The 21,402-nt window shown below is 36.1% G+C and overlaps 2 protein-coding genes across 4 annotated transcripts; both read right to left on the reverse strand.

Moving 5' to 3' along the window:
- Positions 1 to 123: 123 nt before the first annotated feature.
- Positions 124 to 13,122, reverse strand: LOC103993618 (uncharacterized). 3 transcript variants are annotated; one of them, XM_018829513.2, is made up of 11 exons: positions 12,986 to 13,122; positions 12,212 to 12,388; positions 11,899 to 11,986; positions 9,804 to 9,894; positions 6,887 to 7,084; positions 6,569 to 6,795; positions 5,158 to 5,289; positions 4,218 to 4,285; positions 2,448 to 2,509; positions 997 to 1,135; positions 124 to 622 (listed from the first exon to the last, which is right to left on the reverse strand). In XM_018829513.2, the coding sequence occupies exons 2-10, from the start codon at positions 12,370 to 12,372 to the stop codon at positions 1,002 to 1,004; spliced, it is 1,161 nt and encodes a 386-aa protein (XP_018685058.2). In that variant the 5' UTR covers positions 12,373 to 12,388; positions 12,986 to 13,122; the 3' UTR covers positions 124 to 622; positions 997 to 1,001. The 3 variants fall into 3 exon arrangements, with proteins under 3 accessions (XP_018685058.2, XP_018685059.2, XP_009412024.2); XM_018829514.2 differs by having other exon boundaries at positions 11,899 to 12,032; XM_009413749.3 differs by having other exon boundaries at positions 11,899 to 12,043.
- Positions 13,123 to 14,937: 1,815 nt separating this feature from the next.
- On the reverse strand, positions 14,938 to 21,373 carry LOC103993616 (pentatricopeptide repeat-containing protein At3g59040). The gene is made up of 7 exons (XM_009413747.3): positions 21,134 to 21,373; positions 20,264 to 20,582; positions 19,649 to 19,939; positions 17,955 to 18,203; positions 17,163 to 17,287; positions 15,975 to 16,073; positions 14,938 to 15,889 (listed from the first exon to the last, which is right to left on the reverse strand). Exons 1-7 carry the CDS (start codon positions 21,181 to 21,183, stop codon positions 15,205 to 15,207), a joined length of 1,818 nt encoding a protein of 605 aa, XP_009412022.2. The 5' UTR covers positions 21,184 to 21,373; the 3' UTR covers positions 14,938 to 15,204.
- Between the last annotated feature and the right edge of the window lie 29 nt (positions 21,374 to 21,402).

Below are 21,402 nucleotides of genomic sequence, written 5' to 3' on the forward strand. Positions count from 1 at the left end.
TGATGGAGATCTGCTTTTGTTTATTTGGTTTTTGGTGGTGAAGCAAAATTAGGATTAACATGAGATATTGACATGCATCTGTCAAATAATCTACTTTCAAACCCAACTGTTAAAACTCCTGAGTTTGAGTTGAAAACAGTCAATTGTATTCGTTCAACACTACCAAAAGATACATTGTGTGATTAAATGTACAATAAATGCATGAAAGAGTAAATGGGGGCTCCTCACTGACATCCAGTTGAGAAGGCAATGCAAGACTTGAGATACAAAGCAGCAAACACTTAAGAGAGGCAAAAAAGAATTTCTCGCTGAAGCCAGTGAATAATGATCATCAACATGCCAGAGCAGCAATTATCACATGCATTAACATCTCAATCATCCTGTCATGCTTCTAAGATGGGATCGATGCAGTTAACATCCTGACAAGGATCCATTCTAACCGATTATAACTTTGACTACATTGTGCTCCGGCCGAAGCACCCATAGGTTGATATCCTTAATAAAATGCTGCTTCTGCATGGATGACAGATAACTTTGACATCCTCAACCATACATTGCATTGCATCATATCACAGGTAACTCTGCGGTAACAACTCGAATCCCCATCGAGGAATTCATGAGCCTACAAGTTAAAATACCACAGCTTAGCATGAATATGCTTGAAACTTGAATAGCTCAGTAGAACTAGCAGATCAGATAAACTAATGCATGACTGAGTGCAATAGATTCTATGATCAGTCCAACTGGAAAATCAAAATGGGAATAACTTCTATAGATAAGCACACTACTTTATGGTTTTGTTGTTGTTGTAATATCATTATGAAATATGTTAATCATAAAAATGTTGTAAAGATGGTGTATTGGTATGTAATTAACATAGAATTTTGTATACTGTATTAATTTAATCAAAAAGAAAGATAAGCACACTATAAATCTATTAACCATAAATCATAGACTGACATCTGTCTGATGACAGCATTTGGACAGGATGCAGACCTTGATCAACTTGCCAATCTTGTGAACTTCGCAATAAATAGCCCACTAGTTTGGGATGTTTTCGGGTCAAAGCGTAATGTATTCGGAATTCCTCCACTTCTACACGGCCAGATGGCTGAAGCTTCCACATGTCGTAGCTCTGCCAGGATTGAAACTAATAGCAATGAGATAAGAAGGCAACAACTGTGACCTAATTAGAGAAAATAGATTCGCAGAATACTTAAAAGAAACTCTAGTGATAATAGAAATACAATACCAAAGTATTTCAAATATTTTAACAAATGCCAGATGATGAAAATGACATTTCAAAATAGTTGTCAATTGCCTTCTTAGTTCTACAAGATGATATATTCTGCTATAGCAAAAAACAAACTATCATCAAGCCTACTTTAACTAGCCATACATGAAATAATGTGAAGATCAAGACCGATGCCATGGTAACAACCCTCAGGTACTAGTTTCCAATAAGAGGATAAACACAATGAATCCGTCAGAAACCCACACCAGAGGCAACATTTACAGCACAGGTAGAACAAATTAACAATTAACTTCTTCAACTTGGACAAGCAAGTTACTATCCAATCTGTTAGATTAATAAGTGGATGATTTGCATCTTCATCAGAGAATATAGACTCAAAAACAAGATTAATAGTAACACTCAAAGGCCAAAGTACAAAGTAAAATGAATCACACACTACTACTAAATATTATATGGTATAATAAACAAAAATCATTAGCTTTGTTTTCTATAACTTATAGACACATCAACTTGGGCAGAATGGATAACTATAATAAACAAACACATGTAAGCCAAGTCACTAGTAGTGAGCAGACCAGGTTATTTATATCGACCAACTCATCATCATCTACAAATGTGGAACTAATCGTAGGCAGTGTCATGATGCCTCTTCAATCCAGATAACGTTGCCTACTTAATGCGCCAACTATGCAACCACTCAGTCTCCACACTGATTTTATGCCTTCAAGCCTTCTTATTCAATACTCCATCATTGAACCATCATGGCAGAAACCCTTAATTTTCTAGTTTTTACTTGCTAATGTTATGTTAAAATTGTCTTAACTGTCCAAACCTAGAAATTCCTTGGTGCTAAGAGTACAAGTACAAACCAACAGATAATACCAGTGTCTGGAAAATTCATCAACATAAACATTAGATGGTAGCTAAATATTACGATAACATAAAAATAATCGATCCGCAGACTGAAGCCTACATGCTCAGTTAAGAAATCCATCTTTCACCCTAAAAACGCCTCTGTTTCTTCTTTTACAGTTTATGCACATCGAAATGCAATCATACTGATTACATCTAAATGTTAAAATAATTACATAAAAAATGTCATGAAGATAATACAAATTATACTTCATGTAAATTCAAGGAGCACTGGATAATATAATGAAACCATAATGAGATATAACAGCAACAGAAGTACCAGCTAAAGAATTTCTTGAGAGGAACTGCTTCACCACATCCTCATTTTGGGCAACTGTTAAACTGGAAGCAAAACAATCTGTTGTTCATTTTGGGCAAAGAAGATGAAAAAAATCTCAAACTAAGTTGTTCTTACAGTAGCAAAGTAACAGTTCACGAGAAAAAAAACTAGTATCTTCTTGCTTATGCTATTTACACAGATTTTATAGAGACGAGAAGAAACATATGCATGATCCAAGATGAGACAGATAGAGCAGCAGAAAAAATTCTAAGAGATAAAGTTTAGTAGGCAGCTAGTGTAGAAATATCTACGCCAATGAAAAAAGGTATATTGTTGCAGTTTTACATGAAGAGGCAGCAAGCCAGCATAGTTTTGGCAAATAAAAATTACAGCAACATATGTTGTATGCATTGTACAGTAAGCCCATATTTCTTAAGATGGCAGATTAAATTGCTATTGAACATCGAAACTTAAGGTTAAAGGTTAACTGTACATATAAAAGAAAAGGTCAAAGAATGAAAACTATAACTGTAGTACGAAAAGACAAAACACTAAAATAACCTTCAGGGGAACACATAATCAAATAAGTCAATACTCTACACTACCATACGTCCCACTTTTTAATTTCTTAAATTTATTATGAGAGAAGAGGAAAAATCTATGATTATGTCCTCTAGAAAAAAAAGATAGGTGAATGTAACAGAGAAAGGTATTTCGAGACAAATGTAGAAGCAAGACAAGAAACCTACAAGGACTACCAAGATGTATGATAACCATACCCTCTAGAAAAGCTATACCAAGAGAAAGCAATACGTTTTGATTCTGGTTCTCGGTGATACCAGTATATATCAAATGGTATATATTGGTCTGACTAATATTTAGATCATGGCTCACCTTACTAGTCCGTACTGGTGTACCAACCGACCATTGGTATAGTACATATCGAACTGTACCGATGTACCAACATATGGTATGGTGTGATGTACTGATAAACCGATATGTACCGCTCATACCGGTCCCATGTCGGACTGATACATACTGCCTATATCAAGGGGTATACCACGATACGACGACCCTTGATTTAGATCCTCAATTAATGGTATTAAGTCTTCATTTGTATAAAGCATATACGAGTACCAAGTACTTTGTAAAGATCCCTTCAAAGTCTAAACTATGATAATGAACATATAAAACTTTTAATACATATATAATATGACTAACATTTGACTATTTGTGTGAGTCTAGATCAATAAGTCAATCACAAATATCAAAATTGTATTTATATCTTGTTTAGATATTTGTGTTGTGTGAAAAAAGTGGATACGTGGAACCAGCAATCTTTGAAAAAAAAAAATTTCTCATGTGGATAAAAATTGATACATAATACTATTAATACCATCATTTTTCTCTAATCCATTTGCAGTATCCAACAGGTAAAAAGTAACAGAAAGTCAGTTAAGAAACTGACATCTATCTGTATAGAAGAGTCAAACAAGCCCTTGATAAAGTGGTTCCATCACAAAGCATATTGAATGAAAACAGACTTTTGAATAATATGAACACAAGCAGCTACATCTAAGAAAATTTTCATTAATATAACAATAGCACAGGGCCCAGAGGTATTCTTTATGGAAATTATTCATGATCATGGTTGGCAAATGCTGACTATACATGAAAATTATAGATAAAAGTAGATAAGTCTTTCCATAGTAGCTCCTAAGAATCATTTCATGCCCCACAAAATAATGGTTAGCAACCAAGGGGACTCACCTACAAGTGCTATATACAAGTGTTCCCCCAACTCTTAGCAATCTGAAACCATTTGTCAAAAGTTGTAACTGCATGGGGAAAACAATTGCATATCATATTTCTCTCTCTCAATGCCATAGTAATGAACACAAAAGAAAAAATCTCCAAAAATGAAGTCGATAATATGTCCTGTTTCAGGTAACATCATATTGACACTACAATTAAATGTATTCTGCGATTTGAATTTGCTGGATTACAATAATTTCCCATGAACCAAGAAGCTACATTATAGCCAACTAGGAAACTCAAGTATCATTAAACAATCCAACAGGCACAATGAACAAAATCTATTACTGAAATAAATTAGAAAAATGGAACATATTGTGTCTGTCTAGGGCTACTCAGTGTACTATATTGTGGAGATCATCAACATCACTAAATGCATTTTTTTTCAAACTCAATAATGAGAATATATGTGAAAATTTGCACAAAAGAACAAACCCAAAAGACATGTGACTCCATTAACCAACAGGATCGGCAAAAAACCAGCTGAAAAGCATAAATCCCTAACTTACAACTAAAACTGTCCCAAACCTCAAAATTCATATATCCAACCCTAGCCCACTTCAATATCATTAAAGCTAAAATTGGTAAAGTTAGGTTCACAACAAGTTCAGTCCTATTAGAATTACCCGTGCAGTAAATATGAAATGCAAAAACTCAAACCTGTAAGTACTTTATTGGGTTAACTCTTAAGTAGATTTGTTCTACATTGCAACTATATCAGATTGGGTAGACTGCAGTCAGATTTGAGTTTCAAGTGCATGAACTAAACTTGAGTTATTTCACAATCAAAACCTAACTAGAGAACTGAACAACCAAGCCAACTACACCAAATAATCTGGATGTGACACACAAGAATCAGACCAAGTTGCATGTCCAGGGTGAGTAAAATAAGTACCTGAAGGTGGAGCAAAGAATCTGTTCTTTTAGCATCAAGTACTCGACGTTCTAATGTTTCCCATCCCCAATCCTCAAACTTCTGGATGTGTTTCAATGATCCATCATGAGTGCATTCTGCATCAACGAGGACCTAAACAAAGTACAAACAAACAATGATTTAGTTTACATATGCAGCCAATTGACAGTAATATATACAAAGGCAAGGTCATCAGGAAACACAAAAAGAAACATTTAATATTTAAATGTTAGATATGGAGAATATTAGAAATACAAGAAAATACAAATCAAGATGGAGAACTATGATAGAAAGCAGTTAGCAAAACATCTTGCTTTATTAAAACTTTCAAACAAATTCAACTACCGAATATTTAAATTTCCTCCATCTAAATTTATGACCAAAATTATCTAATATGCTTAGATTCAACCAATAACAAATTGGTAGTGAAAATGAGAAAATTATCAAGCCCAAGAGAGTTAGATAAATAATAATTCATCATGCCAATTAAATCCTCAATATTAAGTACACAAGTTCCAAAATCTTCTTGATAGTCCATGCTTAGTCCTTCCTCAAAAAGCAGAAGAAATTCCATTTTTCATGTCAATGATTATTTCCCAAAAACATTAGCGCATCACACACATTTATATTAATCATATAACATAGGTTTTACTTGCTGGATTAAGATACTATCAGCACTATGGCGAATGACCAATTAACCTAAATTATAACTACAAACAAAAGAATCACAAGCTCTTTTATACAAATGCGACCATTTTTCTCCTTTTAACTTTAACTTCCCTCTAGCCTGCTGATCTTTTGGCACAAAAGTGATCCCATCTCCTGACAGGACTGCTTCTCTCTCTCTCTCTCTCTCTCTCTCTCTCTCTCTCATTTCTTGAGGGAAGGATTGGGTGACTAACCCGTTAGTTATTTTGTATGCATAGACTGATTAAATAAAACCAGTGTTAATGATAGTACTCAAAGTAGGCAAATTAACCAGGAAACTATCATTAGCAACTGGATAATACCAATGTTATTTAGTTTAATGACTTTATCCCATTTCATTCAGCACTTTATTGCCCCGCAACTAATCAAAACACCTGCTTCAAAAATAAACAGTCACTGATTAACATCGATGTGGCATTCAAGTCAGTGAACATGCATCTTGACAAGCAAACAATCCATGTCATAAAAATGACAAGAATATGTTGAGTCTCAATTAGCTTTTTAAGCTTTATTTATATAAATATCTGCGTGCATTCCCACTGATCAAGTTCAAAATTGAAAGTTATCATTACAGTTAAAGAGTTGATCCTGTAGTGCTGAGACATAAAAACTAGGAACACCAAAAGGTACCAAGGAGACCACAAAAATTAAAAAAGGTCCTCTGGAAAACATTAGGAAAGCATACCCTGTCATAGCCAGAAAATGATGGTTCATCTACTGCACGAAAGAGTTCATTTTTGCATAATCCTACAACCCCGGAATATCTGCCATAGAAAATTAGCTCCGGTGAAGTTGATTTAATTTGATCTAAATCAGCAATGTTTCCTGCTTTGGCAGCTTTCTTTCGATCTCTCCATGATCTCTTGGCAGTCCATTCAGCAAATATATCAGGGTCATTCTTGCCACTCAAACCTTTGACAATTCCGACACCAAGTTTGCCTAAGTTAGCCAATATGCTATATGCTTAAACGAGAAGATACTTATTTACAACAAATTTCATTACATGGTTTTGTTTCCATGCAAGACCTCACTGGCAAGAGGGAGAATGATGTTCCATCAGCAACAAAAAGCCGGCAACGATCTCCCAAGGAATACTTTTGCAACATTGTACGGCAGGCTGCCAGACGAGCTCTTGCAATGTCAACACCAGTCAGTGAACCAGAGTTACCAAGAAGATCTGCTAGCATGCACAGCTTGGCACCTGACAGAAATGGAATAGTCTCACTAAATAAGTTACAAATCCATGCAAAAACAGTCAGGACATTGCTGATTTTTTTAAAAAGACAAAACTAACTGAAAGTGCAAAATCTTCAATTTTCATCAGTACCATACTTCATATAGGTCAAGTCAAAGACAGAATTACCAGATTTTTCAAACAATAAAACACAGCTATTCCTAGAGAAAAACTTATTTCATGTTTGCAATATTTAACTAAAGAATACTGTTGAAAATTTTAAAAAGTTACATAAAATATGATACAAAAGAATAGATGTACTAGTCTTTGTAGAAAATAACCAATTGAAACAACCAAATACAGAAATCTAAGCCAATCGACTCCTTGATACTGAAATTTTGACTCTGACAACTAACAAGCTCCAAACAAGGCCAACTCATGAAAGGTTTGAAGAGAATATCAAACTTAACACATTTGTGACAACTTTATTATAAGTTTTAACTGTCTCATATCCATTAGACATTATCCTCGTAAGAGAGAACAAGATAGTAAAACCACAAAGTATCAGTGTCCTAAGGAATCATTCAGAATACAGTACAGCTGTTATCATATAATATCCATTTAGTGATTTAGGACACAAACCTCAGACTAATAAACTTATCAGAACCAAAATGAGGATACCCAAAATTTTGTAAGACACTGGATTTATGCACATTACCAGATATGAACAAACAAACTCCTATCTGATCAAATAAATTTATAAGGTTGAGAATGGGAGTCTAGACCTGAAATTTCAGGTTAATTTCAGGTTATCATCTCTCTCAATACGCCTAGGATAAAGGGAAAAAACGAAAAAATTGCTGCATTGTTCAACACCCCATGCCTTTTGTTCAATGGTGATGAACCATATCAACAAAGTTAATCTTCATAAGGAATGTATTTATTATTTGGACGAATCAAGAAGAGGCAAGAACCATTGAATTGACATAACACAACCGAGTAAAACTTCAAACAACCAGTTGAAGTGCCAAAAAGTTGTACAGTCCTAACAATAAATTTTGCATCCACTGGCTAAAAAGATGAAAGTGAGAAACTCAAAGACCAACTCAAACATAGAAAACAGCAAAAATAGAAACTCTTTGGAATCAACTTTGCTACAGATAATATTATGGAAAAACCAATTAATGCATGTGTGGGCAATGATCATCCAAATCTACACCAGGGTTAAGCAATTTAATATGACCTGGTCTGCCGCCAGTGATTATCTGGTCATGTTTGCCCCGTAAAGTAGATAAAAGAGTAGCATAAAATGAACATGGTGATCTTGTACATCAAGTCTCAAAAGATCATGTTCTAACTGGGTCAGCATCTAAAACATAAAAGATGGCCAATAATGTCCCATCATTGAAACCATATACAGTCTGAAATTTCAAGTCAACAAGGAACCAATAAAAATAATAATAATTTTAAATGAGAAATGTAGACCACAAAAGAAATTATGGTCCAAAGTCACAATTATCGTTCATCAACCAGGCTAGTTGACAACAAAGTTGAATGAATTGGACCACTGTAATAACAAGACTGGTTGCTTTTCAAGAAGCATGTACTTGCAACCTTACAAACTCGCAATAGAATGAATTATGAAAACTATGACAACTACAAACTTGAGATTATTGCCGTTAGAAAAATGATGGTTCAGTGCAGAAGGTTCCCATGCCCAACATAGGGTTGGAGAGGGTCAATATACACCATCTTACAACTAAAAACAAAGCATATTGCCCTGAAAGTGAAAATATTGTATAAGTTCTTGCTTAAGTTAAAAGAGTAGAAAGCACCCAGCCACTTGTTCCTTTTTGTTTTAGTCTAATCTGTAATCAAGCATCTTTCGATCAAAACAAAAGAACAAACAACAAACTTAGGAAAAACTTTCCATGCATCATATGAACTTATAGTTAAATATAAAATTGATTTGATAAAAAATGTTCTTTCATTAATTCTCAGCAAAGACACCCATGTAGTCATCTGATTCATGATAGAAAATATGCACGAGAATTCTAGATACCATGCAAGTGCATTACGACTAGCATATTAATTGCTCAGTTGACCTACCAAATAAGAGACAGTGGACAGTTATCATGTATGACCTAATTTCTTAGTGCATTCTCAATAATAATTTATCCATAATTCTACAATTAAGTTTCCATGGAGGTGCAGATTGGCATCAGTATATCTCACATTAGATAAGGATTCATTGAACATGAAAAAGAATTTAACAGCCACAGGAAAACTAGCTAATTGAAGGCACCTAGTAACTTATGTATATACGTATGTATGTGTATGTATGTATAATATACACACTTCCTTGTGATATAGAGATTAAAATGTCTATCCAACATCAAATGCAAAGTACAATAAATTCAACGGATTAAACTTATAATGTACCAACTGTCAACAATGTCCATAAAGAAACAAAAGTGACAGAAAAACTCTAGGCTTCATAAATAAGTAGTTGCCTGATGAAGTTAAAACTTCTGCAATATTATATTCATTTTATATAATATAAATTTCCATGCGATATAGAAAATTATTGGACATGCAAAATATTTGCAAGCTTTTTTATAACTTAAAAAGCACATAGATGCAGCTGAACATGTAACATTAGCAAATTATGCCGGAACCAACCTTATTTTGTTGTATAACTCATAAACTATCCGGATACACAAGCAGAAGCATAAAGCTTAAGTACCTGGTGCACAACACAGATCAAGAACATGATCTGCCGGTGAGACATTTAAGGCTGACACAGCAGCTCCTGAAGCTGCATCCATCCCATAGATCTGAGTGGTAGTTATTGAAATTAGATTATGTAGCTCACTATGATTACAAGATCACATACAAACCGAAGAAAAAGCAAGGGCAGTAGCATGAATATTTACATAGTACCTTCTTCAAAATAAATAGACATAATCCCCTTCTTAATTGTATTTTTTTTTTTTAAATCCAATTCAAATTATTGGGTTCTGGTACTTTTGCTGAAGCCAATTAGTTAGACTAAATTAGCTTGAGTGCTTTTGAAGGAACTGGTTCATCAACTGGAAAACCCAAGAGACCTTGTTCAAATTGAGCTCCGACCACAAACAGAACCATATGATACCAGCTCAGAAGAGATCTGATGTTCAGAAGCCTGATATTACAATAAAATCTAATGACAATAATAAAGATCACTAGGAACCTCACAAATTTGGTGATTAGCTAGCTAATTAACAACACATCTGCTGCTGTCTACACCAGCAATCAGGTAAATTGTCAAAAAAGGAAAGAGGTTGTCACTTATGGTATATATATGGCTGGCCTAATTTACCAAACAATTTTTGCCAATTGATCAGATTCCCACTTTCATGCTCCACTTATCTGATTGTGACAACAAATAAGCATGCATCAAAGAGGATATCCTATGAATTCAGCAGTGGCTAATACTCTAACTACCTTCGACTCTTTCTTTTTCTACTCTGATTTTTCTAATACCAAAATCCATCGGGCATTCCTGCATTTGTAGACATGGTTTGTGATTTTTTTTTAATTACTTAATATTATATATACAATCATCTAATCTGTAGCTATTGATGTTACATGCAAATATTTGGCTCGCATTCTACTAATCCTAGATCATTCCTCTAAATCCCAAAACTCTATTTCATTATCTCAGCAATTGAAGTCATGGGAAACAAAGGGGAGGCACTGTTTTAACTAAAACAAAGCTCATTTTGATAGAGAATCAAAAGGCATACAAAATCATCAATGCTGCAACTATTGATGTTACATGCAAATATTTGACTTGCACTCCCCTAATCCTACATCAATACCATAAATCCTGAAATTTTATCTCATTATTCATCAATTATCATGGGGTCTTGAAAAACAAAGAAAGTGGAGCCATTATTTTGACTAAATTATTTTCACAAAGGTGGTTTTGATAAAAGAGTCAAAAGACACTGACATAAAGGTTGAACCCAAATAATAAAATAATAACAGGTTCAGAACCACATCATCAATACAAGACAAAACAACATCATGGCATCTACAACTATTCATAACAGAGATAAGAAACAGAATATTTCAGTGTGAGTTTAATAGGATGTCACCTGCAGTGTGATTGAAGTAGGATGTTACTTTGGTGTGCTTCAGCAGGTCTAAAAAATTAACATTAGGTTGATATCTTAAATGAATCTGGATCAACTCAGTTCCTTTGTCATCCATCAAAGAAGAAACATATATAAATATTTAGATATGCACTTTCAGTTCAATTTGCCATTTTCACAAGGCCAAAAAATGCATGTGCATAAACAAATATTGTCCTTTTTATCCTATGATTATAATAAGGCCGCAATTATCGTTCGCAATTGTCTGCCATAATGAAGGCCTGAAGGGCACTTCAATCTGCTGTAAAATTTCAACTTAATGTTCATTTCTGGCATTTTATATCCTCAGAAATCTAATCCTTGCAATACTCAATGTTTCAATGTCCTTGAAGAAAGGAACAATCCAAAATCAGGGTCTTATATAAAACAACTCCAGATAAGTAATAACATCAGTGAGAACCAGAACAGATAAAAAATCCCACTGAACTTTCAAAATAAGTTGGTCAGTCAAATAAAACCTCCAAAAATGATGGCACTAAACACCAGTTCAACATGAAGTCTTCACTACAATTGCAGTAGAAAACATGACATTCGAGATATTCAGTAAGCATGACAAAGAGGTGAAAAGTAAAAGTGTTCTGTCTGTCTCTGAAAGGTATTCATATAAAATTTGAATGAAAAAGGGAACTGTTTTCACTTTACCTTTCCTTGTCGATATGCCTTAGAACCAGCAATTTGAATCTGAGATGGGATGGCAAAAAAACCCGAAAGCCACGAGACCTTCTCGAGCCTGCACTTGAGTTCATTTTCAATCTCCACAAGTTGTGACTCACAGCCTGGTTTTACCCTTTTGATATGAAACATATGTAGCCCATAGTAGATAAATCTTTTAAAGAATAATGAGAAGAAAAATGAAAAGCATGATACCGATGATGCTAGTAAAGATACTTCCTTGCTCAGATGGAACAAGAATTCAAAGTCATGTTAGTCAATAAGGACAACTATTTCTTCTTACCTTATGTAGCGTGGAATTGTTTCTATCATGGCATAAATCGATGGGTCCAATCCATTTTCCTCCAGAAAGTGCAGAAAAGAACGAGGCAATGATAAGGAGAGACCTTTCTCCTGATTATGAACTGATGAAGTTGCCTCTATGGAACCCATTCGACAGTACATAAAATCGCAGAAGCATCTGCTTCACAACCAACAATAAAAACTGCACATTATTGTTAAAACTAATAAAAAAGCACCTAAAACCATCAGACTACCATGGTTTGGATCTTTTAAGGAATTGATTCTACATTGATGCACTAAAGTTTACCAATTTATACGAAACATTACATGACCACATTCACATCTTTTCTTGACAACAAAATAAACAATTAAAATGGTTTCTTTAAAATTCTAGCAGCCTTGATCAATCTAAGATTGTAGTGAGGAATGCACACAAAAAAACACATTCACATCTTTCTTGAGGAGAAAATGAGAATTATCATGGTTTCTTCAAAACCCTAGCCACCTTGCACAATCAAGGATCGTAGTACAGAATGCAAAAAAACAACAACAAAACAAAACACACCACAATCACATCTTTCTTGAAGACAGACGAGAACTTTATTGGCTCCTTCAAAACCCTAGCGCCCTAGTGCAAACACACAACACTCGCATCTTTTTTTAGGACGAACCACGGTTCCCATAGTTTCTTAAAACCCTATTCGATTTGCACAATCGATGACTATAGTGTAGCCAACAAAAAAACCCAATACACTATCGAAAACCAAAAGCGTACCTCTTGCCCTCTCAAACGACTCTAGGATTTGCACTCGGCTTCCAATCGACAACTCCGCCTCCAGACCAAATTGAAGAGGGAAGAGACGTCGAATGGTGGCGCTCCGCGGGAGACGAGCAAAGGAGGTGGGCCGGCCCAGACCCAACAGCCGTAGGCTTTTTGTTTTGGTGGGCTGGAATGGCTTTACGGTCCTTTTATGTCGAGAAATATTTCCCTCACTCATGATCCTCCGACAGCAGCTACTCAGATGATCCAAACCGTTAATCTTTTGCCTTCGTGGCATTTTGTCTTGCTGACCGTACGCTTTACTCCTGATGCGGGTGTGTGATCGAGTCATTTTAAATCAGACCGCCATTCGTCGGTCGGTTAAATTCGATTCGAACCGATCGAATTAAATACAAGCCGGTCTAGACGAACCGGGACGACTCTGCAGCTCTCTTTGGACGGACCATAAAATAAGAGAGGACGTGTCAACGGTGAGCTTACCGTACGTCAAGGGGACGATTAAGTGGCCTAGAAAGGATCTTTTTGGCGGTCGAATCATTCAACTTCCGCGTTCTTATTCTTAGATGCGGTGAGTGGAACCTAACAGACCGTCAACGGGCGTAACTAACGCTGCTTACTTTTGTCATGTGGTCTAACAGGGAGTGCGTATGGACCCTTGATTTCGTGATGAACGGTCAATTTATCTTTGGACTGTCCACTTCTACTCCTATTGCACTCACAACCTTTAGATTCATAGATGTATGCCATGCGTCGATACCGTATTAATGCACTATGCTATGATGATTCTTATCTATAGATCTTATAGATAACAATTGGGTGATATAAAACATAAATAAATTTATGAGAGAGACCAAATTGGATTCGTCAAAATGACTTCAGCCAAATTTAGCCACGAAATGGAAAACGACTCCTCCAATCCCTCCAAACCGAGCCTTTGATTTATTTTGACTCCCAATAATAGGCTTAGAGAATTAAGAACACAAGTCATATTTGCTGTGGGCTCATAGGAAGCTTAAATTTCTCATGTTCCGAAACTACCCCTACCCCCATTTTTAGTCTCCTGTTGATAATTGTGATGGCAATTTTGGAAATAAATTGATCGATTAAGGGCGTTAAGCTAACCACGTCGCTATAAAGATCCTCCCGTCGTCTTCGTGGGAGAGCAAGTCAGTAGGAGTCTCGGGAGCACAAGCGCAAGCGCGAGCCAAGCAACATAAGAGAGGAGATGGCCGGAGTGCAGTTGGCATCCTTCTTCTTCGAGGCGGCGCGAGGGGCTCCGCGGTCGGCGAAGGCCCCGTTCTCGGCGGTGGCGCCGTGGCGGCCCGTGGCCGGCGCGAGGAGGCGAGCCCGCCCGGCGGCCGCGCTCGACACGATTCAGGAGGAAGAGTACTGCTCGGATCCATTCGAGACGTCGACTGCGGTCTCGATCGGGGCTTCACGGTGCTTGGCTGTGTTGTCTTCTCGGTTTCGAGCGCTTGCGGCGCCTTGCCTTCATTCTTTTCCTTCTTCTTCCTCTTCTTCTTCCCGTGTTGTCTTTCTCGTAGTTTTGGCATGGCTTTTGAGGATTTACATGTAAATCGCAACCTTACGTGCAAACTCTCTTCGTTGGATCAGCTGAGGTTTAGTTCATTGTTCTTGCTTTCAGTGTTCTCTCCTCCATCGCCACCACTCTATCCAAAATTACAATCCTTCTTTGATAGATTACCAACATCATAGTACTAACTCATGATGAAACAAATCGCATGGATGACATCCTTTATGTCTACGAACAAAGAGATCGCAGTTGAACATTGCACACAATGCTTCTGGTCCCATAAGCTTCACTGATATGACATCAAGTGTAACAATTTGATATCCTTCAATCATCTCACTTAACAGAAGTTACGCCAAAGAGGGACATCCAAGCAGAGCTTGAGGACCAACCTCAGTGATATGACACAGCTATATCCCTGTAGAAGTTTCATTGCACATAGACAAAGAATAAACAGCTTACATTTTGACATCAATGAATGCTTGAGATGAGATACAATATTCATGATGCTTGCTTATTGTCACATGGAGCTCCATGCATCGAGAAGGGTCTCCAGGATGCTTACAGTGTCATAACCCCTATGCAATTACAATCACTGGAACCTAAATACCGAAGCAAAGTTTGATCACGGATGTAGAAGCCTTGAAGAAAGGTAGTCCACGAATAATGTGTGATTCTTACTTCAAAGTCGTACGCTAGAACTCATAATGAAATCAGTATGCTCCTCTTCCTTCTCTTCCTCGTACTCGTCCTCCTCGACATCATCGTCATCATAATCATTGTCATCATTATTGCCAAGATCAGTAAACTTGCTTGCATTTACTACCAAGTGACCAAAAGCAGCTAGGTCTCTTCCAGAATTGGTTGTTTTTGCACACTTCAGCTGCTCTCCATGCTCATCATCACCGACAAACTCAGTGATCTGACTGTCCTTTGGTGAATCATGTAAACTAACAGAAGGATTTCCCACCAGCTCGTTGGCTTCCTTCTGTTCCTCTGGTGTCTTGGCCAAAGATAGAAGGATGTTTTTTGCCTTCTGATCAGGTGGGAGTCCATGGGCACTCATCTCTTTAAACCAGATTACAGAGCTTCCGAAATCAGAGTTTTTGCCATGGGCATCCATGATTGTTGTATAGATGGTCTGATTGGCTTCAACACCTTGCAAACGCATTCTCTCATATACACGCATTACTTTCTCAAGATTATTCAATTTTGCATAACCTTTCATCAGTGTCCCATAGACAACAACGTTGGGTTTCAAACCATCTTCCTTAATACGACGGAAAAACTTCTCAGCTCCATCCATATCAGATGCATTGACATAAGCAGATAGCATTGTTGAATAGGAACATAAGTCAGGTTCATACCTGCAATATTTTATAAAGACATTAGTAATACAATCTATGTAGCTATATTTCTGTGATAAGTTACAGAGAAGGGAAAAGGTTATACTTGTCTCTTCTCATACTCTTGAACACTGTCCGAGCTTCATCTACCATTCCAGAGATTGCGAATGCATCAAGCAAGATGTTATATGCTTTCCGTGTTGGCCTGAAAAAAAAAAAACAAAAGGATCAACTGCCAATATGAAATATAGGACAAACAGGATATGCGTGGCTGATGTTTTACAAAATAACTCCAATAAACAACAAAGAAACATCTCATTCAAAATTCAGGCACATCATCACCCACATTTTAATGCACCCTATAGCCAATCCGTAGCCTTTTGCTCCACCACTAAATGCCAAGCCATTCAACATGCACACATTGTTCGTCCCAGAGAGAATTCCATTATAGCCAACAGATATTTGAGAAGGTGTACAATCAAATAAATTCCTTTCATCCTTTGATCATTAATTAATCACCGTTTGCCTTCAGAGTGCACTGTCCATCATGGACTAACAACTTGTGGTTTCTGTCTGACTTCTGATACTCTGGACACTTCCGCAGGGATTGTTGTGACCACCAGAAGGTTCCAAGTCATATAATTTATAATCATAATAGTACCAATAGTCATCATTTAGTCACTGGCTTTGGACAAACTAAAGTCAATATAAATGTGATAAATGTTTTAAGAATACAAATCAAAATGATTTTTTTTTCTTATCCTTTACTTATCTAGCAAGGACGATAATGGAAGAAGACTTTCTTGTGAGCAAACTAGTCATTTACAGACTTCCACTGGAAGTTCAGCTATCCTTTTATTCATTTACTTCTACTATGATTACTTCTATCTACAACCAATCAAACTAGTCATGCATGACACCAAATCATTAATCAGTTAAACTACTTTATTTCAATAACAAGTACAAAACTTATCAATCAAGAAAAACTATAAGGGGCCCAGTGGACAAGGCTCTCGCTAAGTCCAATATGTGGAGCTTTTCCTTATTGCGGATAAGTTATTTTTGTGACTCAGTATTTGACAACCTTACCATGGTGCCCAATAATGCCTTCATCAAGGAAGAAGATTCAACCTATTGAATCCAGAAGACTTTGATTTTGAGTATTGATAACCAGGATTATGAACTGATATTTTAATAATTAAAAATGATAATTATATAGATAACATATCAATTAACCTGAGAAAAAAGTTCATAAAATTTGGAAATACAATAACCACAAAAGAAAAATGATCACCTGACACCAGCATCAAGCATTTCCTCGAAAACGGCCAATGCTTCTTGTTCTCTTCTGGCCTTTCCATAAGCACTGATAAGCAATGCATAGCTAACGACATCTGGTTTGACTCCAGCTCTTTGCATCTGGATGGGATATTACTTTTAGAATTTCAGTGATGATCGCAATATAAATTGAAACATGCTAGAATGTAATCACATGTTTGTTGCAGGGTGTGAATAAGCTAATATATTTTCTATTATGAATTTCCATTATTCTCATCACATGAAAAAAAATATTAAGTACTAGCAACCAATAAAGTAGATCATTTGTTATTTGGCTATGCCATTACGGTAATCGTCATAAAGAATTCATCCTTGAAAATATTTCACTAGTAAAAAAGACGGCAAATCCAAGGCCATCACAGAAAGGAGAAAATTTTTAAGGCAGAAAATTTTGAGGAAACCTTGTTCCTGTGGAAATAAATCTTGCTTATTATCCTTACATTTTCTTCTTTCATTTGATATATTTGCTCTGTACTTGCATATATCCAGCTATATATGTTTCTGTATAAGACTTTCACTAATTAATATCTTACTTGGACATTGACAAGTGGTACATTCAAATTTTGCTTGATTTTTGAAAAAAAAAAGCATGATTAGCTACTTTCAAAGCTAATTTCGGTGCAGTTTGATGACCATTGGCTAACCTTGATAAATGGCCGAATATAAAATAGCATACAGGCTGAAGATCAGCTACACAAGGATATCTGAAAAGATAAAAGAAAAGGCAGGCAGAATATATGTAATGTACCTTGTCATAGATTCTTGAGACCTCCTTGTAATCTGTTTCGAATGACATCAGGCTATTATATGTCACAGTAGATTGGGGGATTCTTCTCTCATCCATCAGTGCAAATGTCCTACGGGCTTGGTCATAATTCCCAGCTTTCTTATACATGTAAATCATCATATGGAACATTTTTTGGTCTGGCTTAAAAGAAGATCTTTCTTCATTTAAAAGGCTTTCAAAAACAGATTCAGCTTCCTTAAACATGTCACCCTGCCATCCATTAGCATATGTTATGACAATCCAATTTCATATATGGCATACTCCAAGTTAACAACATTCAGGATCACAGATATAACATCCCGATGCATGGATTTTAAATGACAAAATCCATGTGCAGATGTTATGTAACTCGATATTTCTTCCACTCCAATACATCAAATTCATACAAGAAAACTGTTGAAAGCATCAAACTTAACATTGTTGGTAATTCACATTTGTTTCTTTTAGGTGCTGTTCAAGTGGAATTGGATCTTGAAATCCTTTTAATTTTCCTCCCAGAATATAGAGAAAACAGTACTTTATACAGACACTTTTTTGTCATGCTAAAATAACATTTAATCATTTAAGAGAATCATATATCATGGCAAGGCATGTCTTAAATTACACACAGAGAAGATTGGTGGAAGAATAATGGAAGTCTTGTTATTTCAACTTAAACATGGATATTAGGTAAATTAATATGCATGAATAGGAAGAAATTATATGAGTATAACAAGACAACAATTGAATATTACGATCATGAGAAATATATACTGGTAACAGTGAACCAAGCAATCAACAGTTTTCATATTTGTGCAAAGCAACTAAAACTCATACATTTTTGGGTTGACTAGTATCAACATGCTCCTAATAAAAAATATTCACACCGATTCCAGTTGTTAAAAGACAAATGTGATAGAATATTTCTCATGTAAATTTGGAATGTTAACTTTTGCATGTAGAAGAAATGCTTTCTTTAATTTGTCCCAGAAACAAAGGCCAAAGTCTTCATTCATTGAACTTACAAGCCTAGCCCAACTGATTTAAAGTTGAACAATAATGTTTAGAACAAAAAAAGAACTCACTTCTTGTATTTCAGATGAAGGTAGTAATTAATGTATATGCATATAGCATAATAAAATTAGCACAAATTTGACCTGCTTAATAATCGCATCGAGACTTAAAATCTTAACTGAACCACCTTGATACAGGTAACATGACTATTCAGCATACCAGATTAATAAAAAAAAAGTCTAATTGGGTCAGATCAGGACAAGGATCATGTGAGTTACCCACCCTTTACACACACCAGAAACCAACAAGTATGACATGATGAAACAGATTTTTGACCTATCTACCTGATCACAACACAACATAAAAGGTTAAACCAAATTAATCCCATTTATTGAACTTGAACCCTCACAAATTCAGCAATTCAATTTCACCATGTCAGCTTGACTCATACAAGCTCACCGTAAACTGGATATATTTTAATGAATTTGTGACCACATGGTTGGTAGTATCACTTAATTGCTGCTACTAATTACAGGTTGTAAACTTGATTGCCTATAAAATTAACCCTGATTGTCTATAAAATTAGATAGACATGCCAACAAAAACTGATTGAACTCACGTAAGAAGTATGAATTATATAATTTAAGTAAACAAAAACTCACCTCAACAAAAGTTTTAAGAATTATTTGATATGTCACTGGTGATGGATCAGGGCCTGCTGACTGCATCCGACGGAATATTGCTTCGGCTTTGCTGAACTGACGAGCTCTCCCATATGCTTCCATCAAGGCAGTATGAGAAATCACACTAGGAGAGTAACCTTTCTTGTTCATATACTTTAGAACTCTCTCTGCTCTGTTGAAATCTCCTAGCTTCCCATAAGCTGTAATAAGCATCAAAAAATCCATCTCACTGAAATCCCACCAGTGTTGACTTCTAAGCCATTCTAGAATCTGACATGAGGGTTTGTGAACATGAAAGATTCAGAATGGATCACGGATGCAGTTCAGATTCCAATAATTGAGTAAAGACATATACATAATAGTAGTCCCTCTAAGTCATCTAAAAGATAAACAATCATATCGCACACAATACACCTCAAAATGATGTTAATAGAGTTCTTGCAACTGAAGTGTAGCTTATTATTCATTTTAGAGCAAATTAAATAACAAAAATAATATATATATATATATATATAAGACATCATAAATCCACTCCAAGGAGAACAGAAAATGATAATAATTATTTTCTGTGAAATGTGGTGGAAAGACCAATACCTCACTGACAAGGCCCCATTTCTTTAGCTGCTTAAATCTTACAAGGGTACCGAGAACAAGATCTCTAGGAAGTGCATCCATTTTAGCCCTCTGGGTTTTCAATATCGGCACAGCTGAACCTAATTCTTCTATCTCCTTCATCAACTTCCTCCAATTTTTCTGCTCAGCTTCATCAGCGGCATCCTTAAAAATTTCCACCTTCTTCCTCCTCTGCATGAACTTTCTCGGTGTCAACATGGCATGACAAACTATCTCAAAACTTCTTTTGGTCTTGACATCCAGAGGACGAAAACTCCCAATCACAAGTACCTTTGTTTTGCTAGAGACACGAAGAAAACAAAAAATGAACTTTTATTATAACAAACTAATATTATTTACAGAAACAAAGGAACAAAATCAAGTTAAGATTTTAACTTCGGCTAAAGGAAAACAACTTCCATTTTTCTATAACAATCCAAGAGATTATACCAAAAAAATAACTTTTAGGTCAAAGAACTTTTAAAGGGATTGGGAAATCTATTCCATTTATCTACGATAAATCCAATAGATCGTTACAAAGCTCAACATGTAAGGGAAAGTGCTGTCCATATAACCAAAACAAACCATCAGCGAATAAGAATGAACCTTGAAACAAATTAAATCAAAACGAAAAGAAAGTAAGAAAGAACTACTGGCTTCCAGTATGAAACACCACCACGCGACCTCGAACAAAAAATGGTTATTTTCACGGAAAACCCAACTCCATCAGAAACATAGACTACGGTTCGTCTAATACACAAGTCGAATCGATCACGAATCTCGCTGACCAAGAACTCCGCAACAAGCCGTGGGTTGCCAAATCGTTCTGAATGGAAAACACAGGGAGCTTACCAAAGATTACACGAGAACGAGAGCAAAGAACGAGACCCGATTGCTTCCATTAATGCTCGCCAACGAGCGGGCGAGAGGGACAGAGGCGCCGAGAGGGAGAAGAGGGAACGAACGCCTTATCGGCTTCAGTCGAAGGCCGCACGCTCCAAAACCCCCGATACACCCCCGTGTGTCTCATACGTGCCTGATTCGAATCCAACGGTTATAATTAGATCGGGCTCTATTTAACCGACCCGAACCCGATCGAACCGGATGTGTGGGATCGGGCT

Source organism: Musa acuminata, chromosome BXJ3-8 (assembly GCF_036884655.1).
Source record: "Musa acuminata AAA Group cultivar baxijiao chromosome BXJ3-8, Cavendish_Baxijiao_AAA, whole genome shotgun sequence".
Taxonomy (NCBI): Eukaryota; Viridiplantae; Streptophyta; class Magnoliopsida; order Zingiberales; family Musaceae; genus Musa; species Musa acuminata.